General features: G+C 36.3%; 3 protein-coding genes across 4 annotated transcripts; 1 reads left to right on the top strand and 2 right to left on the bottom strand.

Annotated features, from left to right (window-relative positions):
- Positions 1–1,001: 1,001 nt before the first annotated feature.
- On the bottom strand, positions 1,002–4,540 carry LOC113238243 (mitochondrial ribonuclease P catalytic subunit). Its single transcript, XM_026475049.1, has 5 exons — positions 4,492–4,540; positions 3,573–4,380; positions 2,921–3,298; positions 2,302–2,494; positions 1,002–1,397 (listed from the first exon to the last, which is right to left on the bottom strand). The coding sequence occupies exons 1-5, from the start codon at positions 4,535–4,537 to the stop codon at positions 1,242–1,244; spliced, it is 1,581 nt and encodes a 526-aa protein (XP_026330834.1). The 5' UTR covers positions 4,538–4,540; the 3' UTR covers positions 1,002–1,241.
- Positions 4,541–8,331: 3,791 nt separating this feature from the next.
- LOC113238308 (protein crooked neck) lies at positions 8,332–20,490 on the top strand. The gene is made up of 5 exons (XM_026475145.1): positions 8,332–8,645; positions 8,734–8,919; positions 17,156–17,271; positions 18,434–18,590; positions 18,679–20,490. The coding sequence occupies exons 1-5, from the start codon at positions 8,607–8,609 to the stop codon at positions 20,488–20,490; spliced, it is 2,310 nt and encodes a 769-aa protein (XP_026330930.1). The 5' UTR covers positions 8,332–8,606.
- LOC113238136 (N-alpha-acetyltransferase 20) lies at positions 20,234–23,811 on the bottom strand. Of its 2 annotated transcripts, XM_026474875.1 has the most exons (5): positions 23,677–23,811; positions 23,473–23,588; positions 22,935–23,064; positions 22,633–22,769; positions 20,234–20,679 (listed from the first exon to the last, which is right to left on the bottom strand). In XM_026474875.1, the coding sequence occupies exons 1-5, from the start codon at positions 23,727–23,729 to the stop codon at positions 20,594–20,596; spliced, it is 522 nt and encodes a 173-aa protein (XP_026330660.1). In that variant the 5' UTR covers positions 23,730–23,811; the 3' UTR covers positions 20,234–20,593. The 2 variants fall into 2 exon arrangements, with proteins under 2 accessions (XP_026330660.1, XP_026330661.1); XM_026474876.1 differs by lacking the exons at positions 20,234–20,679; positions 22,633–22,769 and adding an exon at positions 21,742–22,569.
- Positions 23,812–24,235: the final 424 nt, after the last annotated feature.

Below are 24,235 nucleotides of genomic sequence, written 5' to 3'. Positions count from 1 at the left end.
CCGTATTCCATAACTCTACTCAATACTCAAGTCAGGACTCGAGTATTGGAGTGAGCCCTGAAAATCATACTCAAGTCCTTGCCATTAGGGTCGTATTTCCAGTGCTTGAAATCATACTCAAGTCTGCTCAAATCAAGTCAGGATTTTGAGTATGGTTTAAAGCACTCGAAATCATACTCAAGGCCCTGCCATTAGTGTCGTATATCCAGTGCTTGAAATCATACTCATATCCTAACTTGAGCATTGACTAGAGTTCTGGAATACGACTCAATCCATCCTCTATGGCACTTGTACGTTTATTAAATTAAAAATAAAATAAAGACATTTCGCACTGTCAATACAATAGTGTATTAACTCAAAAAGTGTATTTTTTCAGAATCGATGTAAAACGAATTACTCACTTCGGACGAAAAATTATTAAAATTGATGTACATGTTGCAGATTATTACAGACATCTAAACAATTTCTTGGTTGTCAAATATATTTAAAAATAAAATTTAAGCAGTCACTTCATATTCTTGAGTATGGACTGTTTTGTCCAGAATTAGGTCACAAAAATGTTGTCTCATTTTGAGTTAAGTACCTAGATATTTTTTAATTGTTTCTTACAATATTCTAACGATAATTTTATTCACCTGTAGAGAATAAAATTTTGCCTTCAGCAATAGTATAATCTGAATTTCACATATTTTGAGTTACGACACTATTGTAATAGCAGTGCGCTTTATTTCGCCACAAAACAGGAATGCTGAATTTCAGTCTTCACTTGTAACTAGCTGGTCGCTTGCTGCACCAAGTTAATATTCGGAGTGTACACCCAGTAATAACCTCCCTTAAGTAATAAATTAAAGTTTAAAAGCTATTCCATGTAAAGTTTTTTTATTTATTTAACCTAAAATTTCAAATTTTATTGACTATAACGTTATCCGTAAAGAAATTTGATTATAATGAAAAACAAGTAAGCTAAGAAGTTAACTGTAACTGCTTTGAATAGGCATGTCGCTTACCACCAGGCGCACAACTTAATCGTCCTGTCATTTTAGTATCATAAAAAATATAGGTACCTACTCATTATCAAACTTGCAGTTACGTTTACCTTTACATTACTTGCACGCATACGCCACGCATACCTGCAAGTCATCATATTTTCAAAGAAAAGTACAAGTGCATACGCTATATTAATATAACTATCCCAGTTGCCAATTGTAATAAAACTATTTAACGTAAATAACGATTTATTGTCATCTTAAAGGTGGCTGTAGACAGAGCCAACTCGCCCAATCCGGGGTTCCATCTTTTATTTGTCCAAACGATGTCACTGTAGCGTCCGCCCTCTCGAAGGGGACATGCCAAGTGGAGTCATTCTTTTGAGCACAAGGCGTCACTGAAAGTGGTGGCTGGAACAAACGACATCAAAATTAAATATTTTTTTTATCGTTAAGACGAGAGGATACATAGCGCACTACTATTACAATAGTGTTGTAACTAAAAAAATGAGAAATTTAAGATTATACCATTTCTGGACGTAAAATTTGTTTCTCTACATGTCAATAAAATTGTCCATTAGAATATTGTAAGGGACCAATAAAATATACCTATTTAACCCAGAATGAGACAAACGTTTTATGAGCTACAATTATTTTTCACTTATTTTTAAATATACTTGTATTTGGCAAGTAGGAAATTGTTCAAAAGTCTAATAAATTTTAATCTATACAATTATGTAATTTATAAATTATTATAATAATCTTTCACGGGAACTGAGTAATTCGTTTTTCTGCTATACTGAATAAATTCACATTTTGAGTTAATACACTATTGTATTAGCAGTGCGATATTATATATTACCCCAATTACGCAGCGCGCCTACGTGCAGTAAAAGCAAGTGTGATATTTGCGTAGTGTCAACTCGTAAATACCAAGTCGCGGCCAAACAATTGCACGCAAACAATAATTAAGTAATAAAAAAATAGCAAATAGGTAAACCATCAACAATTATAGAAAACACATTTTCGATAGCCCAAACATGGCTTGTACAATCGTCAGTCGCTATACATTCCATTTCATTGATATGCTCCGTTTCATAATACGCACACTCGGACACATCATATACCAAATTCATTTACGACCTACACATGTGCAAAAGTAACTAGTAAACAGTCCAAGTGACATGTGGACTAAAATTGCTCACTAGGGACTGCCCAGCTGACACCAAAGCAAACCTTTGAACAGTATGCTTATAGGTTCTAAATGTCTGTACTACCATTTTCAAGTTTCAATTTAAAATAAAAAGAAACTTACCTGTACTATGGGTGGTCTAAACCCACCAGTAAAAACTTTCCATTGATGTTGCCATTGCCACCTCTGAAACAGGTGTATAAGTTGTTCATTCTGCAATTTGAATCTATGCCCGCGCAACAGATCTCTTGACACGAAATCGGTGTGAGGCCCACTTAGTAACGCAGCTGATATAAAGAAAGGGTCATCTTGAGATCTGAAATTTATTTTAAAAATTTGAGACTTCTTTAAAACCAAAGTCCGCAGGGAATGGCGCAATGGGATCAAAGCTTTCACGAGCACCAACAGATCATACAGTATTAAAAAAAAAGTCATATTAAAAAAAAATATTTAAAAAAAGTAGTCTCAATGCGGATTGTCGCAGACAACGCATTATCAGCGAACTTCTTAAAATATTCAGACTAATATCCTATTATACATAATTATACAAAACATTAATATTGAAATGCCATTAACAAATTTCCACATTTATTGTAACATGGAATTGACCAATCAGATCTATTTGACGTCATAAAAAGAAAGATAAACTTCCAGGAGTGTTTATGAAAATACCTATCTTTTTTTTTGTAAATCTAAAAAAAGGCTAATTTTAACTAATTATAAAAATATAAGCATTACTTACAAATTGTCAGTGAAAAAGTTACAAGTTCTGCTAAGCACAAATTTCATTCTAGGCCAGCTTAGCATATGCTTTCTACCCAGTAACAATATCTTCATATTTCTAGCTTGAAAATGTTCTACAACATAAGTCAACAAGCCAATTCTGTCATTACTATACTTTCCAACAGCATAAGAAACATTCAAAGCATCTAATACAATATCATAGGGTGCAGTTTGTTCAACAAAGCTTATAAATCTCTTCAATTCATCAGGTGACGTCTTCAGAAACAAATCAGATCCAACAATGAGTTTATCTTTGATGATACTCTGCAATAACTGGAATTCATCTTCTGATAACTTCAAGCAGTCCAATTTAGCATTGCAATTAAAACACTGTCCACTGAAAAAAAAAGTTTTTTGTTTTACCTCTAGTATGAATAAAAAATATATAACACTAATATACAAAAAGCACACTTTACTACACTCACTAGGTGCCAAAAACTTTATACTCATTAATGTATGGCTATTGTCAGTTTAAATTTTTATTCAATAGGTATACTTAGTGAAATAAAATATTTTTTTATATGCACGAGCATTGCTGTTATGCTACTTAAATGATTTTTACTAAGTAAAATTTTTCAATCATCTAATGCTTTATGTACTTTGTAACTTACTTATTTTTGTTAATTTTAGTCATCTTTGCATTCCATCCTACTGTTTCATAAGCACCCATAAGCTTTTCAGCAGCCTTTTCAGGTATAACAATAAAGTTTCTAGATACATGAGAACACAACTCGTCTAAATACTTTGTAATTGTTTTTTTATGTTTATGTTCTCTTAGAATGAAATTTATCCATTCTTCATAAGCTACATCTAATAAAGGTCTCTGCAAGGAGATACTTTTATCAATTAATTTATAGGCCATCATTTTCTTATTTGCTTTGAAAAGAGTCGCAATAACTGTGCTAAATGCTGAATGTGTAGGTGTACAAGACGCATGAATGTCATCAAGAACTTTCATTGCTTTATGCCATTCATTAATAGCACATAGAGCATGTAATAATCTCTCACAAGTAGTAGAATCTGGTACTTGGTATGTGTAATTTATATGTTTAAAAGTATCAATTATAAACTTCCTTCCTTTATCAGATAATTTGTTAATTTTGTTTAATTCAACATATAGGTTCAATATAGCATTTGTAGCTCCAAGATTCAGTTCTCCTCTAAAACTTAACAAATATTCTGCAAAAGATTGAGCAATATTAAGTTTCTTGTCATTTATTAGGATCTTTAATAGAACCGCATCAATGTTTTTCGGGTTAATTGTTCCAGGTATGGCTAAAACTTTACTCTTTATACACGGCCAATCATTAATTTCGTCGTTTTCATTTATCACTGATTTCAAGTACTGTATTTGGTCGTTAGCGTGTTTATAACCATAAGCGACGGTTTGGCAGGCGCGTTTTGGAACTGTTCGCATATCTGTAATAAATTAATGTATTTAAATGTAAAGAATGTAAATGTGGAATGATTATGTATAATTACACGCATAAAAATTGATTAAAGTTTAGCTTTATTGTCTATAACACTTACAAAAACTGGTGGAAGATAATAAAAACTGAGATACGGTGCGAATCATATTTGCATATTTAACTATAAAATTAATTGTCCCAAAAAAACCATTGCAGTAAATACTTTACAATTTTTAATATTTATTTTTTTCATAATTTTTTTATACTAACTCGAAAACCTAGTGCAATTTTTATAACATAACCTAAAATTTTGTTTAGATTTTTAAAATTTTTTTTTAAGGCTTTGACAAAGCCATCAGCTTAAACAGGAAGTTTGTTTCTGTAAATATGGCCGCCACAAAGAGGATAGGCAATTTGAGGCGGCGTGTTTCCAGCGTGTCGCGTTACTTTACACCGGGACAGTTGCTTCAGCTGTACCAAGCACAAGTCCGGTCGTGCATGGAGTACTGCTGTCACCTTTGGAATGGCTCTGCTACATACCAACTGGCCACTTTGGATTCAATTGACAACCGTGGCAAGGGGCTTATAGGTGACTCGAAATTAATAGAGGCGAAGCTGCAGAGCCTTGAACACCGCCGTAAAGTTGCCTGCTTATTGGTATTTTACAAGATATATCACAGAGAGTGTGCGATGGAATTACACGATTTAATTCCGACTTCTCCTTTCCATCACCAGGAGACTAGGCGTAGGCTTGGATTCCACTCGTATGCTGTGGATATTCCAAAGATTCTCACGAAGCGTTATGGTTCCACATTTATATGGCGATTTGGCGAACGGCTATGGAGTGGAATTCACTGCCTGCAGACTTGTTCCCTGAAAGTTATAACTTGGGCCTTTTCAAGGCGAGAGTGAATAGGCATTATTTATGAGTATAATAGAATAATATATTATATATGCTCCATTATCGACTTTATCGTCACTTTGCATCAGGTGAGATGGAAGTCAAATGCGCACTTATAATAGGTACATACATAAAAAAGGCGTATGCAAAAAAAACAAGAATTTATGAATGATGGACGTGTAAGTGAAAATGGTATTATGACTGTAATCCTGTTTATGAATCATAATATACCTTACTTTTCTATCCTCTAAGTTATTACCTAGAAGATATTTAGAAGTATATTTACTTATAACAATTTCGTTTCTGAAATAATATAAATGTTGAAACCCGTCTCTTTATACCAGGGCGTTCAATGTATTCTCGGTATCGGGGTGATTAACTAATGATAAGAGTAAATTAATTACCTCATTAGTTACACTCTTTAAGGGTATAAATATAAAATTTAATGTAATTGTCATCATTAGTATTCAAGTTATCATTACGAGAAGACAACTACAATGACAGACGCCACAATGTTGACGAAAATCGAGCACCGCGCAGTGATTAAATTCCTTACAAAACAAGGAAAGACTCAAAAAGTTATTCATGAAGAAATGGTGGCTGTTTATCAAGATTCTGCTCCTTCATTATTTACTATTCAGAAGTGGTCTAGTGAATTTAAACGGGGTAGAGAAAGTATTGAAGACGACACCCGTGCTGAAGGGCCGGTAAGTGCCACTTCTGAAGAAAACGTCAAAATTGTCGAGAAACTTGTATTGGAAGATGCACGTATCAGAGTGAAAACATTAGCAGAAAAGACTAAGCTATCCGTGGTTACCATTCACACTATCCTTCATGAACATCTGAATCTTTCAAAAGTCAGTGCAAGATGGATGCCGCGAATGCTCACGCCGCTTCAGAAACAAGTTCGAGTTGAGTGCAGTAAGGGGTTTTTGGAGCTCTGTAGCGAAAATCCGAGTGGAATTTTTGAGCGCATTGTCACCAGTGATGAAACGTGGGTTCATCACTATGATCGTGAGAGTAAGCAAGAGTCCATGCAGTGGCATAAAAAAGGAACAGACCCACCGAAGAAGTTTAAAGTCTGTCCATCCGCCGGAAAACTCATGGCCACAGTGTTTTGGGATTTTAAGGGAATTTTACTGATCGAATACACAAAAATGGGTCAAAGTATTACTCCCGCAGCTTACGCAAACAGCCTACGCAATTTAAAGGACGCTATAAAAGAAAAAAGACCTGGAAAATTGACCGCTGGTGTCTTGCTTCTTCACGACAACGCGCCGGTTCACACAGGGAACGTTGCCAAGGCTACTGTGAGGGATTGTGGATTTGAAGAAATCACTCATCCACCCTACAGCCCTGACCTGGCCCCCAGTGATTACTTTTTATTCCCAAACCTAAAGAAAGATCTTCGAGGTAAACATTTTTCCGACGATGAAGAGTTGAAGGAGGCAATTAATGAAATTTTTCAGGCAAAGAGGAAAAATATTTTTTCGAGAGCATCGAAAAGTTATTTGCCCGATCAAATAAGTGTATTGAGGTTATGGGAGACTATATTCAAAAATAAATTTTATTTAGAATTTTTTGCCTATTATTTCATACCTATACCGAGAATACATTGAACGCCCCTCGTATCATAGAAAATTCATTTAAATGTAGAAAATTTCATGAAATGCTGACTCTGTGCTCTCGTTCTCCGTCCGACATTCGTCCGAATAAGTGATATTCGACCAAATTAAAAACGCGAATGAAGCTTCATACTTGACATTGTCTTTTAATTTGGTTGAGTATTACTTATATAATATTATGGTCACTTATTATTTCATAATAAGATAGTATAAGTTTTTAATCATGCATTTAACTTTTTATCACTGGCACACTACGGGTCGTATCCTAGAACTCTACTCAATGCTCAAGTCAGGATTGCACTGGAAACACAAGCACTGAAAATACGACTCTAATGGCAGGGACTTGAATATGATTTCGAGTGCTTTAAACCATACTCAAATCCTGACTTGAGCATTGAGTAAGGTTCTAGAATACGACCCTTCGTCTCCCTCTCTGTTCAATTCTCCTCTGCCTCAAAGGTTGTCTGGAAGAGATCACTCTCAGCGATAAGACCGCCTTTGCCCACATTAATTCTAAGTTCTCTATGTACTAATTTGTTTTGTGTGTGAGCAATAAAGTGTACCAATTATCTATCTATCTATCTACTTATTTGACTCTAAATTGTTTCGGGCGGATGTCGGACGGAGAACGAGAGTAGCCCTCCTCGATCGTGTGTCGATGCCCGAAGACAGACATTTCGTCTCTGAATACCATTTTATTTGTAAGTCAATGATACCATTCTTAAAATGTTCATTTTTCCTACTCATACAAAGTGAAAGACAAATAAACAGTGCAAAATTTTACAGACGTTCTTCGTAGCCGAAGCCAAAAAAATTTTGAAAAATCAGTATCAAAAAAAAACTCAAAAAATGTACGTACGACGCGATCAGTGTTGCCAACTTAGCGACTTTGTCGCTAGATTAAGCGACGTTTTGACAACAAAAGCGACATTTTATTTTTATTTAGCGACAAGAAAAAATTTAATTTAGCGACTTTTTAATTTTATAATAGAATAATAATATAGGGATGGTCTTTTACTGTGCTATGACCATAAAGTTCTTGCCAATGAAATGAACCTTATGATGAGCAGTATAAGAGTATAATTTTCATGTGTAGTTGTAGGAAATATAATTTTAGCGCACAGACATATGTTTGTGTTTTAGCGACAACTTTAGCCTTCTGTCTAGTGATATTTGCTTTAGTCTAGTTGGCAACACTGGATGCGATTCAGTCAGAGCAGATTCGCTCTGCTTGTGAGTATAGTGTTCTGTGCGCTCTGCGCTCTGGACCTTTTGGAGGGAAAAGTGTCGTTTTTATTTTGACTTTCAATTATTTTGTGAAATCTAGTTTAAAGTGGAATAGGATAGTGCTATTGTGCCTTAATCGAAGATTAAAACGCGAAATTATATGAATCTCGAACTAGAATATCCGTATCGGCCCGTTTTAAGGAATCCCGAGCCAATCCAAACACGCCGCCTCAAATTGCCTATCCTCTTTGTGGCGGCCATATTTACAGAAACAAACTTCATGTTTAGGCTGATGGCTTTGCCAAAGCCTTAATAAATTTAAAAAAAAATCAGTCAGAGCAGAAAGCAGAACAGAAGTATTCTTTGGTCAGAGCGAGTGCAATATTTACTGTGTTTGCTACATACGTAGTTTTCTAATAAATTGGTTAAATAATTTTTTATTAAAGAATTTAAAATAAAAGTGCGCATATTCAGAGACTTGAAATGGAAGGGAAAGCCACAAAAATGCCCAAAGTGGCCAAGGTATTTAACACTATTTGTATAACCGAAACATCTACTCTTTAGTGTTATTACTTATTTGTAATATTTTGTGGAATGTTTACTTTCACAGGTAAAGAATAAAGCTCCAGCAGAAATACAAATAACTGCTGAGCAACTGTTGCGAGAAGCGAAAGAGCGTGATCTTGAAATTTTGCCGCCGCCGCCAAAACAGAAGATCTCCGACCCTGAGGAGTTGAGAGACTATCAACACCGGAAGAGAAAGGCTTTTGAAGACAATATTCGTAAGAATAGACTGGTACGTGAAAAATGACCACAATACACACGGTTAAACATTGAGCAAAGATATCTTCTATTGCTCGTTGATCATCCTTTGCCACAAGAAATCATTGACCTCCTAGGGTAGTAACATTTTTATCTGATAACACGTGTATGAGGTATGATGTGAAACCACAAAAAATGCTACAATCTAGAGCAAATCAGGCTTAATGTACTTTTAACCCTGCAATGTATAAAATTGATTTTTATTACATATTAATAACAAAAACTTTATTTCATCCTATATTCATGGTACTAGGGTAAAGTTTGAACCCTGTTGTAAGTAAAATATACCTGTGTCAGTGGCAAAATAGGCGCCTTGACATCGAGTTGCGGACACCAGCCCGTTACACCAAGTACCAAGTAACTGTGTCAGTGGCCCTACTCTCAAAGCACCAAATCCGTAGTTCGGCCATTTGTCCACTATGGATGACCTACAGAACTAGGTATTCTTGAAATCTGGCAACAAAAAGATGCATTGTCAAATATTTTTAGTTTTAGCACTGATCGAAACTCAAAATTGTAGGTCATCCATAGTAGAAACACCGCCAAAGCTTTGGATTCTTTGTTTTTCGAGCATAGGGCCCCCCAGAGCATTATACACTTTCACATCTAGGAATTTAGCAACTTTTATTTTTAAATTGAATACTAATTAAAAAAACTGAACCATGATTTGGTGCTGTTTGAAGAATCACCAGAAAAGCTAGAAAATATAACGTAAAAGGTAAATTTGTAACTCTGCTGAAAAGGCTTAGTAAAAAAACTAATTAATATATTAGATGAAACTTAAACTATTACAAATAATTTGTTCAAGTGCATGTGTGTATGTATCTGACTGAGTGTGCATTGTGTTACGTAAAATAGTTAAACAAAGCTTCTGTTTCTTCATAACTAATTGTTTGAAGATAGTTAATAAATGAATAACACTATGTTTGGAATTATATGAGGAACTAAGGATATCCATATATTTAATTGTTTGTTTAGTTTATTCAATACACAAGTGACCTGTTTTTCATACTGTCTGCTAGCAAAGGTACTATTAATGCAGTGAGATTCTGTAAAATTTCTCCAATTTTTGCAAGAACTTGCAAATCTTGAAATTTCTTTAATCTTGAAATCTCATAACTGCATGAAGAATTGGAAGGTGTTCTCATGGACAGTACATCTGCTGCTGCTGCTGTACAGCTGTTGCCAAATTGTCAAGTTGCGAACAAAGTGCTCTTGAAAATTTCATTGAAAACTACATAATAACCAACATTTCTAAAGCAGTTGTGTGATTGATTTGTACATAAAAGGCTAAAAATAAACCACAAGTGTTATTTCCGTGAAATACGAAGTGAAACATAGTTAAAAGTGTAAAATATCTCCAGTGGAAAATAACCTTGATTTATAGTGATCTTAACCTACCCTCAATAATCAATCATATTTTTTTTGCTGTATCTAACTCGAGTCAGAATGACATTAGTGGTGTTGCCAACTTAAAAACCATGAAGCCTACCGATAGCCCAAGTTTGGTGGCAGAAAAAACTACCAAATATTTTTCAACAAACGTTTCATCCAGTATGTTTGTCGTCAAAGACCAAAGTGACGCGCAGGTTAATCTGAAACACCTGTGTCAAAGAGTACCGTTATCCCAGTCTCCTAGTCAAGTCTCTGTGAACAAAGAAACAAACCAAAAGCGAATACGTTCGCTCGATGAGAAGGAATCTCACCCAAAAATGCCGAAACGGGCTGAGAATGAAGACAAAAACAAACAGACTCACATATAAAAATTTTGAAACCGTCCACATTTGTTACCCAATCAAGGGTTGAAACCTTGAATAGCTTCTTTGGACTAGAAGTTAATGCTGAGTCTGACACTGAGGTCCTCACACCAAAAGAAAAAAGACCATCCAAACCACCACCTATAGTTTTGTATATAAAGAAAATTATACTTTCAAAACTGTCTCCAAAAATCAGTTGGTAATTCACGCAAAAAATACATAAACGTACAAAACTATGATAGTACATATAAGAGATCAAGGTATAATAGGACATACATTCGCACATAAAAAATGAAAGATGTCCGAGAATTGTAATAAAACATCTCCATTTTAGCATGCCTAAAGAGGCAATTATCGAAGCCATAGAGGCAAAAGGTAACAAAGTGAAAGGAGAAATTCTTATAGCACGCAAACCAGTAACCACGAACCTCTTAATACATTTTTCGCTAACATACTACCACATGATAACAACAGGCTTGTGAAGGACATAAAGTACATCTATCACCAAAAAGTAGTTGTTGAGGACCCAAACCGATTAGCTGCAGAGATGGACATGTTTGTCTGCCCAAGTTGCATGTGTCCGGGGCGTCTGTCTCGTGAGCAGCTAGCGCGTCTTCGTAGCGGCCTAGTTGAGGGCCTGTATGCGAGGAGACGCGCGGAGCACGTGAGTTGCCCTTTAAGTTGGAAGCTATGTCCGGACATTGTCGCAGGACACCGCGACTGGCATCTCCGGCACTAGCCCGGAGAGCTAGTAGAGGATAAGCTAGATATCCTCCGGTCCCTCCAGCCGCTTAGTTTGTTGGGAACTAGAGAGACGTCGTTTTTCGGCGTCGGGAAGTGTGCGTGCCTTACAGCTCCGCCACCTATGAGGAGATTTGGTAGTGGACTCAGAGTCGACGGCTTAGCGGTGGCAACTGCTAGTTGTGCAATGCGCAACGGGAAGTGAGCGTGCCTACAGCTCCGGTATCTATCTGAAAAATAGGGAGGGTATTGTACGTGCATACGGGGCGGCTCTCCCGAGGCACTAGCCTCTCGAAGAACCGGATGAAGTCAAGTGACAAAGGTCTGTGAGAACCCTGTACACTGGCTGATCTGGGGTCAGACCCTGAACTTGTAAGATTCCTGTGCGCGCACAGGTTATAGTTTCCTTCTCGTAAGGGTAGGTAGGGAGGGTCACTATAATTAAAACTAACGTAGAAAGATATGGTGCTTGTCCCGGTGTGAAGTAACGCCTCACCCTACGTTACGAAAACTCGGAGTCAGCTCAAAGGAACTCCGTTTTGTGGAGAATAGACACGCATGCGTTTGGTAGCGTTAAATTTGACAAGATTGGCATCGCCCCAATCGGAGACTGCCTTGAATGCCAAATCCAAACGGCTAACCATAGACTCTCGACAAGACTGGATTTCCTCTCCACTGACCCTTGCATTGGTTAAGTACCTGTCTACAACTGTGTTGTTACCAGCATACGCAAAGGTACTTGGAATTAACATATCACTGATATGCAGTAGAAAGAGAGTTGCAGACAGTACGGAGCCCTGAGGAATCTATCGCCATATGTTCGGACGAGTAGCCTTCTAAGACCTCTCGAATCGAACGTTCGCTCAAGAAATCCGAGATCCAATTGCAAAGTGCCCATGAAAAGGTTTGCGTGCCAGACCCTGTCAAAGGCTTTAGAAATATCCAAAGACACTGCAAGTGCTTCACCTTGCTTTTCTATGCCAACTGCCTCCGTGGCCGAACGGTTACCATGCCGGACTGCCACGCAGAGGTCCCAGGTTCGATTCCCGGGCCGGGAGAAATATTTGTATGGCCTACAATTATTTCTCTCGTGAGTTTGAGTGTAATTTGTGGTTGTCTATATGTGTTTCCATGGCACCCGCGACACAGGGTTTCCCTAGTGCGGGGCTATGTTGAGTGTGTGCGTTATTTATTATTTATTTATTCTACAGCCTCGCTCCATATGTGACAGGCATACACAAAAAGATCCCCAGTTGATCGCCCTCTTCGGAATCCGTACTGGCGATCTCTGAGGAGGTCGTTGTCTTCAAGGTACGACAAGAGACGGTTGTTGAGTACACGTTCCATAGTCTTGCAGAGTATGGAAGTGACTGAGATAGGTCTATAGTTCACAGAGTCAGCTTTGCTTCCCTTTTTCGGCACAGGTTGCACGTTTGCAAACTTCCACGACCTGGGAACTTCACCAGTCTCAAGTGAGAGGCGGTATAGGCGTAGGCGTGTGAGAACAGGAGACAACACAGTTACGTAGGAATAGTGCTGGAATTCCATCTGGCCCGCTAGCTTTAATCACATCCTCTTTTTGGCGTATGCGAATTGGCGCCATAGTGCAGCCAGCCTGAGGTAAGATTAGATCCTGACGCGAACTCTTTACAAAGAGTGAGGCAAAAAGATTTGCCTTGTCTTCTGTAATGTAGTCCAGTCGTAGTGCCGTCCGGCCTCAGCTGAAGTGACATACATAGGCGACAAAAGTTAGTTAGTTAGTTTATATTTAACGGTTAGGTTTTGTTTAAAAAATTAATTTGTCAACTTCTGGCGTCGCCATTTTCACTACGCATACACAATATGGAAGCGTGCGCATGCGTACGATCGGAGCGTATTGTACGTGCATACGAACTGATAAAAACTTGATTACTATAGAAAATACGTTATTTTATTTTTTCCTTTGAAAAAGTATTTGTATAACGGTTTTTGTACAAAAAAAAACATATACAAATTCGTTTTAGGGTCGCGCTCGCGCCGCCGACACTTTTTTGTCAGCGCGCCGCCGCCGGTTGAACTATTATCGGCGCTCACGTCTACCTCCACGACATAATATTAAAACATTCATATTCGAACATTACTTCAGTAGCCTAGGAAATCGTCATATAAATGGTGGAGATTGGAACAGCAAACACATCAGTTGGGGATCAAGGTTGACAAATACATGCGGACGTGAGTTACACAAATGTGTTGGCAACCTCAAGTTAACAACCTTATCCTCAGGAGAACCAACATACTGGCCGGCGGACAGTAATAAGCTACCCGACTTACTGGATTTTTTCATAATAAAGAGATTGCCACACTGCCATAGAGCGTTGCTTGGACACAACATCTGATCATACGCCAATAATAGGGACATTCTGCACAACCCCTATATATAAAGAAAAACCCTTTATTCTATATAATCATAAAACGGATTGGCACTCTTTTAGAAACACCTTAGAATCAGAAATAAATCTAAAAATTAAATTGAAAGCAGAGGACGACATAGATGAAGCTACATTCTACCACCACACTCTCCAACAAACTCCAGGAAGTGGCATGGAAATCACTGCAGAAACGTGACAGCCCCAACAGCGTCCTGAAGGCGTTGTTGTATTGCACGCACAGAGCATTCCGAGAGCACTGAGTGTAGCTCTTCCACAGAGCGCTAGCGTACATTGGTGTGCAGTAAGCTTTAAACAATGTTATCTTAACTGCAGCCGTGGATCTGGTGAACCTGCGGGCAAGCATGTTTGCTCTCACCGAGAGTGCTCTCCGTTCGCGCTGTATATCCAGGTCATCCTTGAGGTCGTCGGTAACATAGTGTCCCAAGTATTTAAAGTGGCTAACCCTTTTTAACGGAGAACCATTAAGTAGTACAGGAAGTGCACACGTAGGACTCTTCCTACCGACTTTTTAACATTATATAACAAGCCTTGGGATGTTGCATATGACTCACATACTCCAATTAGTTTTCTCAATGCAATATTGGAAGAGAACAACATAATTCCAGATCACCAGTTTGGGTTCAGGGAACAGCACGGCACTGTAGAGCAGGTTCATAGAGTCGTACACAAAATTAGGCAGTCTTTTGAGAAAAGGGAGTACTGTTCGGCTGTGTTTCTAGATATGCAGCGGGCCTTTGATCGGGTATGGCATGATGGTCTTCTATACTAACTAAAAGTTGCTCTTCCAAACTCATTTTATACGATTTTAAAATCGTATCTTCTAGAACGCAAATTTCAAGTAAAGTATGAAGAAGAACTTTCCCAATTACATCAGATGCTGGCATCTGTTCCTCAGGGTTCGGTGCTGGGGCCAGTGCTGTACTCTATATTCACAGCAGACTTACCTCAGAGTGAGAGCGTGGAAACGGCGACAAACGCTGATGACGCTGCTTGTCTGGCTAGCGACATATGTCCCTTTGCAGCATCACAGAAGCTTCAAGTGCATCTGAATAAAATAGATCAGTGGTTACAGAAATGGCGAATAAAATCCAGCACCTCCAAATCTGTACACATAACTTTCACATTACGCAAAGTACACACTACACATCCGTGACCATGGGCGGTGAACGTCTTCCAAGTAAAGACTGTGTCAAATATCTGGGCATGCATTTTAGTAAGCGGTTAACCTGGGCACACCATATAAAAACTAAAAGAAGTGCTGCTCACATTCAGTACAAAAAACTGTTCTGGCTGGTAGGTCGACAATCTTCACTTTCACTACACAATAAGTTGATGGTGCACAAGTGCATCATCAAACCCGTGTGGCCTTATGGAATAGAGCTCTGGGGCTCAGCCAGCAATTCAAATCTCGAGATATTGCAGAGATTTCAGAACATAGTACTGAGAACTATATCTTGTGCACCATGGTTTACAAGGAATACTGAGGTCCGTGAATATTTGAATATACCAACCATCAAAAAAGAAGTAAAGAACTACAGCAAAAAATATAAAGCCCGACTCCTTATCCACAAGAACTAATTGGCGAGAAACCTGTTGCATTCACAAAACCCAACGCGGTTGAAACGATGGCTCATCTTAAACTTAGATCAACGATTGTGACCACCACTAAAAACCATGATGCGTGATGCTCCCAGGAGCAACTCCCTTCATCGCCATTAAGAAAACCCATCTGATTATGGTTTTGCAAGCCGATGGCAGATAGAACAGAAAAAAAAATGGAGAGTACATCAGTAATAGTTTACAAACGGTCAGTAAGGAAACTGAACTTTTTAAAATTTATTACCTTAAGCGTAGCTCTTTGAGCTCTTTTCACTTCAATAGTGTACGCCTTTACGGCGCCATCCCCTATGGGTATGCGATAAATTACTACAGACTGAGCCAATGCAATGTAGACTCCTCAAAGAAGATCTGACAGAAGTACATGTCTTAGGGTCGTGTTCCAGAACTCAATACTCAAGTCAGGACTTGAGTATTGCAGTGAGCACTGAAAATCATGCTCAAGTCCTTGCCATTAGGGTCGTATTTCCAGTGCTTGAAATCATACTCAAGTCTGCTCAAGTCAGGATCTGAGTATGATTTCAAACACTGGAAATACGGCCGTAATGGCAGGGACTTGAGTATGATTTCGAGTGCGTTAAACCATACTCAAATCCTGACTTGACCATTGAGTAGAGTTCTAGAATACGACCCTTAGAGTTTTCAAAATCCATATAAGTTTTCTGATTCCATTTGAAACCAGCATTTGTTTGTTGTAACCATCTTTGGTTTATGATGATGCCGAGGTACTTTTCGGACGATAATTTGTAATTCTGTGTGCATGTACAAGTACTATTTCCACTAGGACAGCAACGTCTAAAGTTCTGGCTGGTCTTTTTACTAAAGGCTTCAACTAATATATTTAGAGAAACAAATATAGTTTGTCTTGTCGTTTAGGGTCAACAAGTTAACCTTTAACCAAAGACAGACAATAAATAGCAAATAATTTCTCCATTATAATTCGAAGGTCACTACTGGTAGCAGCATTAAAGATAAGAGCGGTATCATGAGTGTAAGAGAGAGTGAGGTTCAATACGCATGTGGCCTTCTATTCATAAATATGTACAATAATAACCGTATAATAATAATAATACAATATCCTTCTATACATACATTTTTACATGTTGTTTTCTGCCACTCAAGTAATTCTTAGTATGAATTAATATACACCCCCAATAGTTATTCTCTAAAGCTTTAGTACTGTGAGCTGAGACGTAGCTTATGTTGCGTAGCGAGAGGTACTTTATAAATATAAACTGGGATTAACTTCATAACTTGATATTTATTGTATATTTTTACATCTTTATTTCTTGGGGCTACAATTAGATCTCTCAAGATGTTCTTCTTTTCTAACCTATTATTTCAAAACACATTCTAAATACAAAACTATATTCACTCAGCCAGTAGTTCTAGAGTAGAGCCTAGACTACAGTACATACCAATATGGATGATATTTTTTTCTGATGATATTTTTTCTCTCATAGAGTTAGAGCCTAGACTAAAGTACATACCAATATGGATGATATTTTTTTCCACGTGCATAATAGGCGCCTTGAAGTTGAGTTGTAAATCCAAACGAATGGATGATATTTTAATAACATACCTATTTTTCAGCTCACAATTCAACATATTTGTTTCAATTTAAAGACCTTCATAAAATTCAATTGATTTTTTTCATATTCCTCAGGTTATAGGCAATTGGTTAAAATATGCTCAATGGGAAGAGTCACAAAAACAAGTGCAAAGGGCACGCTCCATCTACGAGAGAGCCTTGGATGTTGATCATAGAAATGTTACCCTTTGGTATGTATACATAAGTGTCTTATTTAAAGAAGCATGGAATAAGTTCCTGCTTCTTTAAATAAGAACAGTTCAAAGTTCAAATCTTAATGTTCTCTTGACTGTACATAGATATTTGTAACGGTGAATCTGATCATTTAAATTTATTTTTTAGAAAATGTAATAAACTGTATACTTTCTACTCCCTTCGGTACAATCGGTCTACTTTCCCGATCGGTCCACTTGTCCAATTGGTCCACTTTCCCGATTCGTGTATTTTCCATTTCGTCTACTTTCCCGATCGGTCCACTTGTTTTTCCCGATTCGTCTACTTTCCAGATCGGTCTATTTTCGCGATCGGTCCACTTGTCCAAATAGTCCATCTTTTAAGCGTGTAAATTAATAAAATTTTAGGGAAAAGAATCGTTTCACAAATTTTCAAAGGCAGTTTGTAATTGCGTAATTGCAGATAGTTAAGGAGTACATTTTTTATAATAGCCATCATTTGCTTTACGTTAACCATGATTTGAAAAACAAAATCAAATAGACAGTTTTTAAACCGACTTCAACAAAAAAAGGAAGTTCTCAATTCGACTGTATTTTATTTTTGTATGAATGTTACGCGATAACTCCGATTATTTGTGGTTTTGATGATTTTTTTTTGTTGGAAAGAGTCAGTAGTGGTCTCATTTAAATTTGAAGAAAATATTCCACCTCTAAGGGTGTAAACTAGGGGGTGAATCCGGTTTCGCGCACGTTCTGGTAGCCGATGTCAATAAAACTTGGCAAATTAAGTAAGTAATTCCCTAAATTTTTGAGGTTGTTTTTTTTTAGTACCTCACTGAGATTATCCGAGTAGACGCATCCTTAAAGTAGACCTATCGCGAAAGTAGACCAAATGGGAAAGTAGACGAAATGGGAAAGTATACCAAACAGGAAAGTAGACGAAATTTAAAATAGACGAATTGGGAAAAAAAAGTGGACCGATTGGGAAAGTAAACCAATTATACCGAAGGGTTTCTACTCTATCCAATTTATAATGGTACAACATACATACATAGTTTTTCAGTTCTAAACAAAGATTAAATAAATTAATATTAAATGAATTATTATTTCTCTGCATTTTATTGTTTGTATTTGTAATGTTTTCAACAAAAACCCTGGTGAAGGTTTTGTTGTCTTGTAGGCTAAAATACACTGAAATGGAAATGAGAAACAGGCAAGTGAACCATGCTAGGAATTTATGGGACAGAGCAGTCACAATCCTACCAAGGGTGTCCCAATTTTGGTACAAGTTCACTTACATGGAGGAAATGTTGGAAAATGTACCTGGAGCTCGACAAGTAAGTTTTGTAAAGTGGATTTTAACTATCTAATAATGAATTGGAAATTACATGAAACATACAATTAAACTATTTTTAAAACTTTCAGGTATTTGAAAGATGGATGGAATGGCAACCAGATGAACAAGCTTGGCAAACTTACATCAACTTTGAATTACGCTACAAAGAATTAGACAGGGCAAGACAAATTTATGAACGATTTGTCATGGTCCACCCTGATGTAAAAAATTGGATAAAGTATGCAAGGTTTGAAGAAAACCATGGATTCATAAATGGTGCCAGGAAAGTTTTCGAGAGGGCAGTTGAATTTTTTGGAGATGAAGAACTTGACGAAAGATTGTTCATAGCCTTTGCAAAATTTGAAGAAAACCAAAAAGAACATGATAGGGCTAGAGTTATATACAAGTACGCCTTGGATCACATTCCTAAAGACAGAAACAAAGAACTCTACAAAGCTTACACTATTCATGAGAAAAAGTATGGAGATCGGTCAGGTATTGAAGATGTTATTGTCAATAAAAGAAAGTACATGTATGAACAAGAAGTTATAGAAAATCCCACAAACTATGATGCATGGTTTGACTACATAAGACTGGTTGAAAATGAAGGGAATGCAGATGACATAAGGGACACATATGAAAGGGCTATAGCTAATGTTCCTCCTTCTAAGGATAAACAATTTTGGCGACGTTATATTTATCTGTGGATAAACTATGCACTATATGAAGAGCTTGAGGCTGAAGACCCTGAGCGCACAAGACAGGTATACAGAACTTGTTTGGAATTGATTCCACACAAAATATTTACGTTTTCCAAAATATGGTTGATGTATGCCCAATTTGAAATTAGATGTAAAAACTTGCAACAAGCTCGAAAAACTTTAGGCATAGCTTTAGGCATGTGTCCTCGTGACAAACTTTACAGAGGATACATTGACTTAGAAATCCAACTTAGAGAATTTGATAGATGCAGAATTCTGTACCAAAAATTCCTTGAATATGGTGCAGAAAATTGTATAACATGGATTAAGTTTGCTGAGCTAGAAACACTGCTAGGTGATTCAGACAGAGCTAGAGCAATATATGAAATAGCTGTGGGTCAACCTAGATTGGACATGCCTGAGTTAGTTTGGAAAAGTTATATTGACTTTGAAGTTTCACAGGGAGAGACAGAAAAAGCAAGGCAATTATATGAACGGCTTTTAGAAAGAACTGTACATGTGAAAGTTTGGCTTTCTTATGCCAAATTTGAACTCAATGCTGAAAATCCTGACAATATTAATGTTGAATTAGCTAGAAGGGTTTATGAGAGAGCTAACGACTGTCTCAGAAGTGCTGGAGAAAAGGAATCAAGAGTACTCTTGTTAGAGGCTTGGAAAGATTTTGAAACTGAGATAGGAGATGAAATCAAACTTGAAAAGGTGTTGAGTAAAATGCCAAGAAGAGTTAAAAAGAGACAGAAAATTGTTAGTGAAGGTGGAATTGAAGAAGGATGGGAGGAAGTGTTTGACTACATATTTCCCGAGGATGAGATGGTTAGGCCTAATCTCAAACTGCTTGCTGCTGCCAAACAGTGGCGAAAACAAAAAGAGACAAATGATGACAGTCAGTCAGATACACAAAGTGAAATGGAATGTCAAATAGCAAATCAAAAAGATAATGAACCTGAGGAACAGAGTTCCCAAGATGAAGATTCTCAAGAGGAAAGTGAGCACCAAGATACCCATACACCTCAGACTCAGGAACAAGGTACACCTCCACAAGAAGAAAATCAAGGTAACAAATCCGTAAAAAAGAAAAGTGAGCACCAAGATACCCATACACCTCAGACTCAGGAACAAGGTACACCTCCACAAGAAGAAAATCAAGGAAACGAATCTGATAGTTCAGACAGTAATTAAAAACACTTGTTATGCCTAATTGCGAAGAAAATAAAACTTGTTTTCTGTACAATAAGCAATAATTTATTGAGTGTATTATGTCTGTTGCAGTAAAAAAAATAGTTCAGTCTACTTCTTCTGGTCTCACTGGGTGTGACAGTGGTATCACTGATTTCTTGTTTACGTCTCTAGAGCATGCTTTTCTCATATCTGTAAAAAAGTTTACCTTTATTATATGTTTTTTCACTCACAATGATAAGCTGGCAGTAAATGAAAGAAACCCAAAGCAAAGTTTTGAGATAATACTTTATCATCAACTTCTACAACTATTAACAAAACCAACCTCAAAAGTACGTGGAATTACGTCTATTTGCTAAGTTTTATTGAAATATCTCTTAGTTTGCCACTATACAGGACTTGACACTGGAGATAATAAAAATAGGTTCTCACTACGTGTCACTACACAAAGTATATTGAGAGAAAAATGCCTTGAATTGGAGAAATAGCAAAATCAACCATTATAATTAATTAATTGCTCCTAAATTAAAGTTAGGGGCTATTTATAAAAATGAATCTTCATGCGTAAACAGCCACCCGTCGAGGTGGATGTTTTTATTCAAAATGAAATGGGACCACTATGGAAGTACCCCCTTTCGAACAAAAAAAGAATCATGAAAATCGGTTCACAAATACCGGAATTATCGCGTAACATACATACAAAAAAAAATAAAAAAAAGAACATATAGTCGAATTGAGAACCTCCTCCTTTTTTGAAGTCGGTTAAAAAAATATATTTAAACAAATTGGTGCAAAAGCAAAGTTTGTATTGCACAGAGAATAAATTATTTTTTGTCTCAATTATGCCCATTTTTTCAAGGCCCACAATTCAAGGCGTTTTTCTCTCAATATACTTTGTGTAGTATCGTAGTGAGAACCTATTTTTATTATCTCCAGTGTCAAGTCCTGTATAGTGGCGAACTAGGGGATATTTCAATAAAACTTAGCAAATAGACGTAATTCCACGTACTTTTGAGGTCGGTTTTTTTAGTACTCTGTACTGAGATTACTAAATTGGTTTTTGTTAAATCAGAAATCTTGAAATATTTACAATTCATGATTTTTAAAAAATATTTTTATAAAAATGTCACTGGAAAGGCGAAATGGTGCTTTAGTACTTTCGCCTTTCCAGTGATAATAATATTATATATAATAATATATATTTTTGCACTATTCTTATCGCACTTCTATGTTGTTAAAATCTAATTACTAGTATACGAATAACGAACGAATAGTATTTCGCTTTCAGGCCGAATACCGAATATTCGGCACGGAGCGAGGCCGAATAGCCGAATATTCGGCCTGATTAATGATCCTACGAAAATTGGCTCGCAAGCCGCATTATAGCAAAGATAGCTACACATACAATATATATAACTTAAATTAAACCAGTAATGATGCATAATATTTATATTTATAGGTATGCGGCCGAAAAGTGATTTAACTATCGTTATTAGGCTAAATAGCAAAAAATAGGCCGATTAAAACTAATAACGAATAGTAACCGGATATTCGTTGCGACTCTACTTATTACCCTTTGATTTGTTACCAACACAAATATATACATACTGAACTCTGCACTACGGAGTATTAATAAAGTATGTAAACAAACGGGTCATTGGCCCAACTATAGACAGATTTATGATGGCCAATTGGAGTGCCAATTACAAATAAATGAATCAAATAAATCAATTGAAAAAATCAGTTCAACAATATCTTTTTTGCGATTTTGCTAGATTACTAACAAACAATAAGTGATTCAATACTGAGTTATGATATTTTGATAGACAGGATTACAAAATTATAATCCATATGGGCTACAGTGAATTCTACACATTGACTGTCATGAAGGTAGGTGAAGTGCATAACAAAAGTGTTCCTTATATCAAATTTCAATCATAAAAAAAATATAAATATTGTATAATAATAATGTCGTTGGAAATACAAATTAAACCCTGTATCTGCAATTGAAGGTGGTCCAATTTCATATATCTGGGCCAGGATTTTATGGTAATTGGGGATAATATTTGTAGAACACCAGTTCTGCAAAAGATTATATATAAAATTATACTAACAAAAAATGTAATGATTATTTTGGATATTTACCAAAAGCATCTTCATCTGGATCTCCAGAGTAATATTCAAGTACAGTACGATACACAATGTATCCTAAGTTTTTGTACATGTTGATTGCTACCTTATTGCTTACTCTTACAAATAAATCTACAAAATATGCTCTTTTTCTGTAAAGAAAAATCGAAATTGTAAAAGAATGTATAAAAAGTGATAAATTTGTTATTGAGTACCATTTTTTGAATTTAGTAAATTTTGCTTATTCAAATATATTTAAGGTTTATTTAACAAAACAACACATGTTTTCCTAGTTACAGATTAGACATGGCACTAACTTCTCGGATACATCCTCAAGAATATTCATCAATGTGGCAGCTAGACCAAGTCTTCTATAATCAGGACTGACTGTCAAAGCAGTTACATGTCCATGCCAATTTTCTCCATGCCCTTCTGCTTTTCCCATTACTGGAAATTAAGAATATTAATTATAACAAAATTCATATAGTACATAATAACTAATTTATGTATAAATCTATATAAAACCAACTGCATAGCACAAGGCTAAAACAGAGAAATTTAAGTTATAACTACTACTATTTTGTAATAAGCATTTAAAAATAAATTATTATTCGAGTTCTTAGGTTTTCGCGATTGTTACACATAGGAAATGAAACTATGTTTCCGAATTTAAATCGCGTATATTTGTTTTTTCAAACAAACCGACGTTTCGGGCCCTTTACTGATCCCATCTACAGGTCATGGGACCTGTAAAGGGCCCCAAACATGGGTTGGTTTGAAAAAACAAATATACGCGATTTAAATCCGGAAAAATAGTTTCATTTCCTATAAATTATTATTATTATATTAACTTACTATATCCCATTATTTCACCGCTTGGAGATTCTACAACCTGGAAGTACTCTGGCCAATGGGCCAGATATTGAGTGTAGAACGATAGGCCGTATGTCTCCGTAAGCGGATCCAAATTCCTGCAAAGTATACAAAGCTTTTTTTTTACCTACAGAGGTTACACACAATTGAGGTTAACAATTTTGTAAATTTAGTCTATCTACTCACACATTATTAAATTTTAACATATCTTCACATGTAAATGGCCTTATAGTAGTCATATTTATCGAATTATAATTAAAACTGTTTTAATTGTAACCTAAATTCTACAAACCACTAATTCCTAAATTCACCATAGACGTCAAAGTCAAATTGCAAATCATAAACAATAGAAGAGTGATGCTACAACCATAGACAAAATGATGTATAGAAACAATAAATGCTTTATAGTACACCACCACTTATTAAAATTATGACGAAAAAACTTGACACAAAAGTCGAACAGATCATTATATAAACTGTATTTCATTAATAAATGAAGGCCTTTTTAAGTACTATTGAAATACTAGTGTAAAAAAGGAGCATTGTAAAAAAAAATTTAAATGATCGACATCATTCTACGAAAATGGAAACATTAATCAAAATAATTTCATTGTTGCCACAGTAAATAACTGTTTTCATTTGATGAATTATCATCTTACTCCTTTTAGCACATGTCGAAAGTATATTTATCACTCTTTTTACAAGCCAAAAGCTCAAGTGGAGCGATCTATGGGCTTCTTGCAGT

The sequence above is a fragment of the Hyposmocoma kahamanoa genome, unplaced genomic scaffold (assembly GCF_003589595.1).
Source record: "Hyposmocoma kahamanoa isolate Upper Pololo Valley unplaced genomic scaffold, ASM358959v1 95, whole genome shotgun sequence".
Classification (NCBI taxonomy): Eukaryota; Metazoa; Arthropoda; class Insecta; order Lepidoptera; family Cosmopterigidae; genus Hyposmocoma; species Hyposmocoma kahamanoa.
The sequence above is the reverse complement of the archived record's forward strand: the minus strand, read 5'-3'. Positions and strand labels throughout refer to the sequence as shown.